Below are 12,400 nucleotides of genomic sequence, written 5' to 3'. Positions count from 1 at the left end.
AAAATCCAATTAAAAAAAAAGAACACAGAAATATTTGCGAGTTGTGCTGGTTTTGGCTAGGGTAGAGTTATTTTTCTTCTCAGTATGGGGCTGTGTTTTGGATTTGTGAGGAACACAGGGTCGATAATATAGAGATGTTTTTGTTATTGGTGAGCAGGGCTTGCACAGAGCCAAGGCCTTTTCTGCTTTTTGTGCTACCATGCTGGTGAGGAAGTTGGGGGTGAGTGGGAGATTAGGAGGAGACACAGCTGGGACCGGTGACTGCAGCTAACCCAAGGAAAACCCTGCACCATATGGCATCACGCTCAGTACATAAAGTGGGGAGCAAAAGGGAAAAGGGAGAAGTTCAGACTGATGATGTTTGTCTTCCTAAGTGACCATTACATGTGATAGGGCCCTGCTCTCCTGGAGACGGCTGAACACCTGCTGTCCTTGGGAAGCAGTGAATTAATTCCTTGGTTTGCTTTGCTTGTGTGCACAGCTTTTGCTTTTCTTATTAAACGGTCTTTATCTCAACCCAGGAGTGTTCTCACTTTTAGCCTTCTGATTCTCTCCCTGATCTTGCTTGTGGGAGTGAGCAAGCAGGTGTGTGGGGCTTTGTTGCTGGGTGTGGTTAAACCAGGACAGGAATTCAACATTTTAAAAAATGTTTCATGAAAGCTCTAGACAGTTTCACACTTCATATCCACCAAAACAATTAATAAACCAATCAAAATTTCAAAACAAAAATATGGTAAGAACATTAATTACATAGGCTGATCGTGATCTATCTTTTAGTATTGATTACACTGTATTTTGAGCAATCATTTTGGTATGCAGTATTTAGAGTTTAAAATATAAGTTAAGTTTATTGGCTTTGTTTTGAAAGTATTAGTTGTATGGCACCATTTTTATTCACAGTTGAACTCTGGCACCCTGTGAGAATATGAATTTTTTTATTTGTGAATATAAGCCTGGTTTTTTTTCAGTACTTACTGAAAGCTGATACAGAGATGTAAAGCATGGCTTTTAATAACAGTAAAATTATTTTTTAAAGTGTGGATCTTGCTGCAATTGAAGGGAGGTAGTAGCAATGACAAGCTTAATTAATTCTGAAAAATAGTAGATTAACTTTTGTGGACTTCAAAGCTGACATCTGAAGAGCCTGACACTTACCATCACAACTGGGTAATGCATGATTCCACTGATGGTTTCTTTCACATATGAGAGGTTCTTCATCACTCAGTGTATACCCTGGATCACAGCTGAAGGTTACTGTGGAGCGGATATTAAAGTTGTTACCATGGCGATGGCCATTCACAGGAATTCCTGGGTCAAGGCAGGAATCTGATTCCAGAGTGACACCTGAAACACACAGATTTAATTTTGGCTTTTCACCATTTTTTTCAGGTAGTAAACAGGAAAAAAAAAACCAAACAAAACACAAAACAAGGAAGACAGGAGAAAGAAAGAGCCTCCAAAAGATACTGCCTGAGAACTAATATGGGATATAAAAGCCTTTCTCTAGATGTTGTTACTGACTTGAAAAACAGTTTTCCAATTTTAAGTTTTATAGAATAGAGAAGTCCAAATGAAATAGAAAAAGACTGGAGCTTTAAGGTATATTTTGTCAATCAATTAAAAACACCAAACCAATAAAAGTACTGGACATCTGAAACCACAGGAAGATACTGCAGTACTAAGTATGAATATAAATTTTGCTAGTATATAAATTATATTTGATAATTTCATCTGTTCAGCTTCTGATACTGCAGAATTTAACTATGCAATTTTCCTCTGCATAGTTATGATTATTTGATACAAGAAAAAGCAATGTCAAAAAAATGCAATTGAAGAGCTCACAAGCTACTGAATTCTTAAAGGTATTATCCTATGCATGAAAATAAGGCAAGACAAATAATATAGCTTTCACAATTGTATAACTCTTATCTGACAGAAAGAGTCTCTGGTAATTATGTCTTATAGGAGAGATTAAATATTCATGGAGGACTGCCTCCTGGGGGAGGAACCCAATGCAGGAGGAGCGGAAGAGTCTGAGGGGTCCTTCAACTAAGGAGTAAGAAGCAGCAAAGATATTGTGTGATAAACTGACCCTCATGCCCTGTCCCCCTGCACCTCTCAGAAGTAGGTGGTAGATAAAATTGAAAGTGAAGTTCATCCAGAGAAGAATGGAGGGGGAAGGTGTTTTTAAATTTGGACACCTGGGATCAAGCCAAGTTTATTCCACCACAACTGCCTTCTTCACAGGCATTTCCTAGTTTCTTAGCCCTCTAAAGGTCTAAGAAGGTGCTGGTCCTCTCAGCTGAATGTGCATCTCTAACCATACCTGTGGAAGTTGTACTCTCATTTTACTGCTTCTACCCTGCCCTATTTACCCAGGACTACCATACAGCCTTAGGAACAAAGTAGGAGGAGTTCAAAACTAGGGAATAAATTGAATTATCAGAGCATAAAGCGAAGGGTTTAGAACTATAGACATGAGAGTTGGAAGCAGGACTACAAATAAAAATATCATAAATAATGACTCTTACTTTCACAGAGAAATATTCCCTGTACCCTCCGGCTCTTCTTATATCTCATTTAGAATTCAGATTTGAAAGCTTATGATCTAGTTTTCATGAGGTGACCCTGACATACTTAAATTCTAGATGAGTAAGTTTCTCTTGACTTGACTGCAATTTCTTAATGCAAATGTACCGTGTTAGCTAACACTGTGCATTTTTAGATTCCCTTCGTCTGGATAAAATTGCTTAATATAGTCTCAAAGAACCCACTTAAGTCTATAGTATTCTGCACTGTAAGTGCCTTTAGTAATTTCATCTATATAAAATTTTAACTTTGATATATATTAGGTTTCTTTCAGACAAATCATACTTCATATTTTGAAATATGTTAGTGGAAATTAGTTAGATGGAGGTCCACAGCAGCGCTCTTAAAATTCCTTCCTCTTACGGCAGCCTACCACCCTTGCCTGAACACATCAGCTGCTTTGGCATTATGAGTCATGCATAACAGGTAAACTCATCAGTTTCTTTTTGAAATGATAATTCTAAATTACACTGACTCAATTGTTTCACGTTTTTGCAAGAAGACCAAAAGCTATAGCAAATATCAGCTTCCAACTTCCGGACTGAAGTAGTAGTGTTATATAAATAAACTCAGCTCAGGCAACAGAGTTTCATTCCCAGGGAAAAATATTCAGTATGTACGTTTCAGCAACCATGAACACAGCTGAAAAGAAATAATTTTTCTTTGCCTCTTTGCATGAAGATTTGATTCTTTTTCTTAATAGGAGATAACCTAAGATAAATTAAATAATGGGCAATACTGAGAGTCCTGACTACAAAAAGGTGTGAGAAATTCTGGCCCAACAGTAATAAATTTGGTTGGAAAATTATTGTAAAGAGTTGATTGAGAAGGAGCATAGGCAGTAGACTCTAGTACAAGCTGCAATTATTAGCTACTAGGACCATGACACCATTATCATGCTTTACCCCCTGCCTGCCAAGTCATACTCTTTCTAAAGAAATACAAACCTTTCAATTACTCCTTACGTGTCATACTTTCCATGTTAGCAGCCTCCGACTCTTTTTAAACTGTGTTACAAACTGGACACAATAGTCTCCCTGGTCATCAATTGAAGTTAAATAATTTTTGAACAAGTCCTAGATAAAACAGTCCCGTTAAGAAAAAAAAAAAAAAAGGTATTTTCTGAAATTGCCTTTTGGTTTTTTTGATGGTTAAATACGATGTCTAGAAGATTCAACTTTTTGCAATACTCCTACATTTTTCTCTAGATTATATAAATTCTATGTGACACCCAAGTCTTTTTCTATTGTATCTCTATTTTGTATTTGTGCATGTCATTTCTCCTTCCCCATTTAGGCTTAGCATGTTTCTTTATGAAATCTAATTGGGTTTTTTCAGGCTCTTTCCTCAGTTCATCTAGCTTGTTTTGAATTGTAACCTTCTCAGTCATAGTGCTTGCTATAATTGTAGGTTGGAATCATCCTCAGAAATTGTAACTGTTCTTATATTGTCACCAAAATCATTATTAGAATATTTTTTCACAGCATCACAGAAATCATGTAACAATTTAGGGTGGAAGGAACCTCTGGGGGTCATGTAATCCAAGCCCCCTGCTCAAGCAGAGTCACCTAAAGCTGGTTGCACAGGTGGATCCATTTCTGGAAGTGTTTTTCCTATCTCCAAGGATGAAGATTCCACAGACTTTCTGAGCAACTTTTTCCTGTGCCTACTGCACCTTATTGTACAGTAATAAGTTCATCTACACTCAATTTTTATATTTTCTCTGAAAGAGTTCTAAAAGCTTTATGAATGTCAGCACAGAACTGTTTCCTCCCCTTTTCATTCCCAAATCTACAAAAGCAGTTAATCTGTAAAGAAAGAATTTAAAGTGGTTTGACATAATATGTTTTTATCAAATACAAATCATTCATTTCTTATCATTTTGTTTATCAGCATAAAACTAGTATATTTCAAGAGTGAAGATAAAACTAATGTCCTTGATCCTTCTGGTCTGAATATCTTCTGGTTTGTTTTTTTTTCCCCGTCCTTGCTTGGAAAAGTGCGTGACCTGATTTTTTTTAAACTTCCTTACAGTTTTGAATTTTCAGACATAATTTTCAGTGGAATGGTCCTTCTGCTTTGCCTCTGAGTATAGCACAGGGAATTTCAACAGCCCCTGATGAATAAAATATGTTTCATTGTTTCAATATTGCGCAGTACCCTCTCTCCATATGCTGTACTATTACCTTGAAAATGTTCACTTAACTATCTTAAGTATATGGCAAAAATTAAGCTTTTCTGCTAAAGTTGCAAAACAGGAGGAAAACATTTAGTCTTCCCTGTGACAGCTGATGTTTGGTCAAACTTTTATTGAGCAATTTTTATTTTTTCCCTTATCTGAATATATTTATAAGTATTTTTGTTACTGTCTTTCTGTCTCTTGTTCTTGGAACTAAATATGTACTTTAGATTTTTGTATTTATCCTAAGAGATCTGTGTTATTATTTGATTGCTACCTATAGCAATGTTTGAATATATCCAATATCTACATTAACTCTCGAGTTACATCATTAAAGTGAATTTTAAATAGCTACAGAAATCTTTCTCAAAAATTCAAAAATTAAATAAAAAATTTTAAAAAACCCTTGCAGAACAAAACAAAAACAACAACAAAAACCCCAAAAAACAAAACCAAAACCAAACAAACACGCAAACAAACAAAACCAACCCACCGAAAAACAGACAATACTTTTCTGTTGGGCTTTTAATACAATCTCTTTCATAAATGACTTTCAGAATTCATTTGTAAGGACTCAAGGACATTCACCTACCAATCTGCCAAATTTGGTGAAATTTAGATTTTTGATAACCCTTAATTTAACCACCATGTTGCTTCATTCTTTAATTTCTTATGAATCATAAACTCTATTATTTTATGGTCACTTTCACAAAAACTGCCTTTCCTATTTAGCCTCTGTATTGATTCTTCTTAGTCATAGTAAAATGGACTGCTGAAACAAAAAACCTTCCTCAATATTTCAAATCTTTTTCCATTGACTGTATCCTGCCACAGAAAATTTTGTGAATCTTTTCCTCACATCCAGACTATTCAAAGGATTATTTTTTCCTCAAATGAAAATGTAAGGAAGAATTTGATGTTATATTATTATGGCTAAGATTGATTGTGGGCTGTCTGATTGAATTTAAGACTATGTCACATCCCTGACGATTGCATGTTTCTGAGCCTAAAAAGTTCTTCTCTGAAACCTAATCTAAACAACTACCTAATTTTATACAATGTGAATGAAGGATTACCTCTATTTTCTTATTATTGACAACTTTTCATTTAAGAAAAATTGCAATACTAATTTTGTAGATTTTTTTCAATGGCCTCAATAAGGAAAGTTTTGACTAAGATGGGTAATCTTTGATGTTAAAACAATTTCCCTGTGTAAGAGAATTGCAGTGTTTATCAAATACATACTGATGTAGAGTGTAATATGACTGTCTCAATGCATGACTAAAATATGATCTATTTTTCAGATAAATTTTAGGATAGAAGGAAATATTAGTCCATAAAAAGCACAGACTTTTAAGTAAAGCACTTGGGTTTAAGAAATAATTGATCAATTTGGTTTGCAAATTGTCATGTTCTCTTATTTAAGGAAAGAAAAATTTCAAATATACGGTAATAAACAAAGGAACAATTTACATGGAAGCAATCTGCTTGTAAAGCATTTCTATCTGTTTTCATTTAAGAAAAAGACTAAGATTGAACAACCTACTTCACCGAACAAGGAACCAAAACCCCCCCACAAATACAAGCAAACAAAAAACCAGCCACCCAACTAACTAAACAAACCCTACCCAAAACACATAACTGGGGAAGTTGAGTGATCAGGGATATGTGAGACATGAAGCACGCTTGCCAAAAGAACATAGATTAATTATTTTTAACGAAAGAGAAATATTTTATCAGGAGTTTTACTTAAGAATTATTTTAGGTATTTAATTTTTTTGCTTAGATGGATAAGACTTAATCTACACTGTCTTGCATTAGCTATGTTTGAAGTGTCATCAGAAGGCTGAATGACAGAAATTTAAGGAGGGGAATTAAGAAATTAACTTAACATCCTTCACAGTACCTTTAATGGTTTACATATTTATTAAAGCTATATTACAGGCATATTTTAGCTTAATAGAATATTACTGCCATCTCAGATTCAACTCAGTTTAGCTTATATTGAACCTTTTATTTTAAACAGGATTAAGATCCTTCTGCTTCACAGTACAGTGATTTAATTTATCATCAAAGTTATGACCATAACTGGAAGATTTTTAAGATACTTCCAAATAAGATGGGTATTTGAACTTCCACAGAAAATATTCAGGAAAACATTCAGAAATTTTGTTAGAACATGAAATTGACTACCTTGTATTTTACAAATGTAAGAAATGTAAAACAAATAGAAATTCTGTAGTGGTATCTTTAAAATTAGCAACTTCTATAGTTAAGCCTCCAAGGTCAATCAAAATATAATTTTAGTCTCCTGTGTTCCAGGCAGATTACTCAATGCTTCCATTGGGTCTTTTGACCTGGTTTGGCTCTGAAAACACTGGCTTTATCTACTTAGTACCCCCATGTTACTAGTTATTGTGATGACCTTTCCTCTGCTACGTACACAATTATCAATACAGAGTAAAGGATCACAGAAATGCTTCAGCACATTCACACAAAGCTGCCCACAGAAAATTTTAGTTCTGTGAGAAATCTAGTGTGAGGAAAAAGACAATATGAACAGTGAGGCTGTGATTAACTTAAGAAGTCTTGTTGAGCAGATGCACTGACATAGGTGTGAAGTGTTTAGCAAGCTTTCTCTGTACAACTTTTTTTTACAGTTTGGACATTCAGGACAGGAATTGTCTTCAAAACTATTTTCCACAGCATTCTTCTGGAGAAACTGACTGCTCATGGTTTGGATATGTGCAATCTTTGCTGGGTAAAAACCTGACAGGATGGCTGGACCCAGAGAGTGGTGGTGAATGAAGTTAAATCCAGCTGGCAGCCAGTCACTAGTGGTGTTCTCCAGGACTCAGTATTGGGGCCAGTCCAGTTTAGTTTATCACTGACCTAGACAAGGGAATCGAGTGCAACCTCAGCAAGGTGGTTGGCAGTGTTGAACTGCTGGAGTGTAGGAAGGCTCTGCAAAGGGATCTGGACAGGCTGGATTGATGGACCAAGGCCAATTGTATGAGGGTCGACAAGGCCAAGTGCTGGGTCCTGCAGTTGGGTCACAACAACCACATGCAGAGCTACAGGCTGGGGGCAGAGTGGCTGGAAAGCTGCCCAGCAGAAAAGGACCTGAGGGTGCTGGTCAACAGCACCTGACCCCAGCAGTTCAGAATGAGTCAGCAGTGAGCCCAAGTGGCCAAGAAGGCCAATAGCATCCTGGCCTGTATCAGCAATAGTGTGGCCAGCAGGAAAGGGGAAGTGATTGTTCCTCTGCACTCGACATTAGTGAGGCCACATCTTAAATACTGCGTTCAGTTTTGGGCCACTCACTTCAAAAAAAGATATTGTGGTGCTTGAATGAGTCCAGAGAAAGACAATGAAGCTGGTGAAGGATCTAGGTATGTCCTGTGATGAGAGGCTGAGGCAGCTGGGATTGTTTAGTCTGGAGGAGAGGAGGCTCAGAAGAGACCTCTTTAACCTCTACAACTTCCTGAAAGAAGGTTGTAGTGAGATGGGGGTCAGTCTCCTCTGCCATGTCTCAAATGAAAGAACAAGAGGAAATGGCCTTAAGTTACACCAGGGAAGGTTCAGATTAGCTATCAGAAAAAATAAAAAAAAATCATCACAAGAGTGTTTAGGCATTGCAGTAAGTTGCCCAGGAAGGAGAAGGAGTCACTGTCTGGAAGGGTTCAAGAGGCATCTGGAAGAAACACTTGGGGATATGGTTTAGGGGTGATTATGGTGGTGCTGGATTGGACTAGATGATCTTGAAGGTCTCTTCCAACCTTGATGATTCTGTTATTCTATGATCTTCTCATTCATGTCTAAGCAAAAATTTACACCAGCTACCCTTTAAAATATTGTTTATACTGGAAAAGTGCTTCATTCAGGGAGTCAATCTGCTCTAAAAGATGCTGTGAGACAAAATTTTTTAGCATTGCTATGACTTTAAAAATTATAAACATATTAGCTTTTTATACAATAGGGTATTTTTTTAATATTCTGTGCAGGGGAACTATATGTAAAAGAGGATGGAGATCATTTACTAGCTTTCTGTCATCTTTACTTGCTCAAGATCCAACCCAACTTTAAGCTTTAAAGTGTACTTACGAATTCTAACTTTGACATTTTATCAGACTACCTAGAGCAACAGCACTGAAATACTAGTGTCCCATGTGTCAGATATTAAATTTTTCAATAGAGGTAAAAAGTGAATATATGAATACTCTTCTAAATAATTTCATAATTAGACCTTCCTCTTTAAGAATGTGTAGGCCAGATATTTCATTACTAATTGGTTTAATTTTCAACATAAAAAAAGATATCTACCTAAGATGGCTTAAAATAAAATACAAAATTATAAATATTTAAGGACTATCTTGTGAAACATAACAGCAACATTTAGACCCAATAAAAACAGGGAAAATCAGCATCTGCAGGTAACTCATGCAGAAACCTATATACTGTTGTCTTTACATGATTTAGTAGCCTTGAAGTTTATCGTACTATTATCTGTTCAGCCATTACCACCATACCTAAGCCGAAGTTAAAAGAAACTATGCAGAATTTCCATGTTTTGATGTGGCTATAAAATATGTCTGGACACTATTCCAGATTCAATATTACAGCACATTTACAGCAATCAGATTAGTTTCCAAATAAGAACAACAGATAAAAGTGATGTTATTAGGTTGGCACAACCACAGTAAACACACAAGCTCTCTTCAGTAAATAATTAAGTGAATGGCTGTACTATCATATAAAGACCAGTGTGACTTCATACCATTTAATATACGTCATTTTATGCATTTAATTTAAAAGAAAATGCTATTATGATGATTCTGTAGTTCATACGGGGATATTATTATTAATTTATTTGCATTTTGGAACAATTATAGATAAGGTGTCCAAGTATGTTCATCCCTGCAAAACACATTAAAACCAGAGAAAGAGAAAATGAGAGAAAGTGAAAGTGAGAGAGAGGGTAGGGGACATCCAAAGCAACCAAAAAAGAAAAATATATCTTTACCCACTAGGGAAAGTTTCTAAAATTACTTTGCATTTGATTAAACAACTAGGTCAATAAGTATGGAATAACACAGAAGAATAACACAGTATGGAATAACTGAATAACAAAGAAGAATTCATGAAGAAAAAATTTCCAAAATGAATAGTTCCAGAATTATCTGTCACTACAGCATAGAGTAAACATAATTAGTTGTTACACAAATATAGCTACTGAATTTTATTTGTTCCCATTTGTTTGCTCATTTTCTAACTGAATGGCTTTTTTCAAGATTAAGTAAAAATATATTCAAGAAATACCAGACTTACTCTCATAGTGAATTAGGAAACCAACACTGGAACGACTGTTGTCTGTAGTGAACAGCAGATACATATAATTTCCAGTACTGATAAGGAACTGGGGTGCTTGTGTTCCATGATATTCTCCAATTAATGGTGATGAATTTGCTGGCCCATCTCTGACTTCCAAAGTATCATAATTAACTTCAGTTTGGAATCTGAAAAGGAATATGCAGGTCAGCTGATAGATAGATGGATGGTGTTTTCTTTAACTGTAAGAAATGCAACCCACTTGTAAGTGATCAAGAATACCACACATTAAAATATTACATATCCATAGATCCATCAATCTGTTACTGAGAATAACAATTAAAGAAGGTTTCATGAATAGTTTTCCTCGCCTTGTTTTGTGGTATAGTATAAATTTGTAAGGGATTCAGAATACTTCAGATCAGCCATATGACTGGCCTTTAGAAAAACATTTTGTTTTTCTAAATCTGGGTCCAAAAATGCAAATTGTCTCAAACAAAATTGCATTATGAAGATCCAAGAAATTTTTTGCCCTCAGATTAAAAAATAGGTGGAGACCCTAGGAATATCTTCAATAACATTTAATTATTTCATCCCAATAATTTCATTATTTGATATTTTCTATTTGGCAAAAGTTGTTTTATAGACAGTCAACTGTTCATTTTTTTTATCCAAAGATTTTATTCTAACATAGCTTGTTACTTTACTTTTATGTAATCATTTTTGTTGTATGAAATAAAGCAGTAAAAATCCACTAGATTTAAATCAAGCTCTCATTTTGAAATTTGTTACAGTTATAATAAGCATGACTTCTTAGATTACTTTAATGTGTCAAAAAAACCCATGTAATATAGACAAGAATGGAAAGCAAGGAGACTAATGAGGGTTGATTTAGAAGAAAAAATAACTTTAAAATCAACACCTGAGTCAATGTGTCTGTCAATCACTAACCCATATCACATTTCTCCAGTTCATAATGGATGTCTACACGTGCAGTCATCTACTACTAGTTTTTAAATCAAACAGCACAAATCTGCTCTTTCTCTAGATGAACTTGAACTGTCACTTTTTACATCAGATGCTTTTCAAGATAGTTTGTGGTTATACCAGATTCTGATATGCTGTAGCATCTAAACCATGCACACATAAATTTTCCTATCAATGAAGTTTGTGCTATTACACAGATATCTATACCGGTCTAAATATATTTGCATGCAAATTCAATATTCTTATTTTCATCTTTCAGAAGTGCATATGTTCTGAGATTTTTCTCTTCTATTCCCATAAGGCTTATTAGTTCAGAGCAACAGAAATCCCTACGCAATACAACACTTTTTTCAAAGTGAGTGCCCTTAGCTGTCTTGCCAATATGGGACACATTTAGTGGGTCTAGAGATAAGAAATGGCATTCTTGCAATTAATGAAAACTGCAAAATATTAAGCACTCAAGAAAGTGGAAATATATTTGACATTCCTTCAAAGTGTAAATAAACTTTATACTTTGTCAGGCGAGGATGACAGAATGACCAAGCTCCCACCCAGGCCACTACATTTTACAGAACAAATAGCATTGGTCTTGTAAAAACAACTTCACAGACACATCAATATGGGTAAGAACGAGTTCAGTTTTAGCAAGTATTTAGTATTCTTTCTAGTTCTTCTCTCATGGTTCTCTGAAAACAAAAGCACAGTCAGAAGTCAGAAATTTTTGCTTTCCTATCGGAACTAATGACTGCTGGGAAACTGACTTAGGCACTTCATATCATTCCTTCCTCTTCACACAGAAAACTCTAGATTTATGGTACTACCTACTTTATTCAGACATGCTGGATAAAATCCAGATGATAGCTTTTACTGCTGTCTATTCACTCTGACAGTGGAATACAGGGCTTGCAGGTTTGCTAATACATTAAGCCTTTTCAAGGCCCATTTCTGGCAGTGAAATAGCTAGCATGAAATGGCCTACATCCCTATTATTAAATACATCTTTTAGCTTCTAAAAGAAGGAGATACTATTCAAATTTCCTATTATGAATGGTTGCTTGCCCACACTAACTCCTGGCCATGTTTGATAATTATTTGGGAGAATGCTGGTTGACAAACTCAAGAAGCATGTTGGAGCCTATTTCAACAATTTAGCTGCATAAACACATGAGGTTTTGTGTCTGGAAGGGCTCACTGATTCTATTTAATTTACCAAAATAGACAGTTACAGAGAGCATCACTAAAGTACTTGACAGTTTTTCAGTACCCTTCCCTAATTTCAGAGATCATACATTGATTTATCCTGTAGCAGAATGATGA

At 35.4% G+C, this 12,400-nt stretch overlaps 1 protein-coding gene across 1 annotated transcript in view; it reads right to left on the bottom strand.

The window, feature by feature from the left end:
• CSMD1 (CUB and Sushi multiple domains 1) overlaps nt 1-12,400 on the bottom strand; it is a gene marked incomplete at both ends in the record, with an annotated part of 1,098,128 nt that overhangs the window by 236,725 nt on the left and 849,003 nt on the right. The window contains 2 exons of the mRNA XM_082276664.1: nt 1,156-1,344; nt 10,097-10,284. Coding sequence (XP_082132790.1) covers nt 1,156-1,344; nt 10,097-10,284 — 377 coding nt within the window. The remainder of the gene's footprint in view (nt 1-1,155; nt 1,345-10,096; nt 10,285-12,400) is intronic.

This window comes from Coloeus monedula (genome assembly GCF_965178545.1).
Source record: "Coloeus monedula genome assembly, chromosome: 2".
NCBI lineage: Eukaryota > Metazoa > Chordata > Aves > Passeriformes > Corvidae > Coloeus > Coloeus monedula.
The sequence above is the reverse complement of the archived record's forward strand: the minus strand, read 5'-3'. Positions and strand labels throughout refer to the sequence as shown.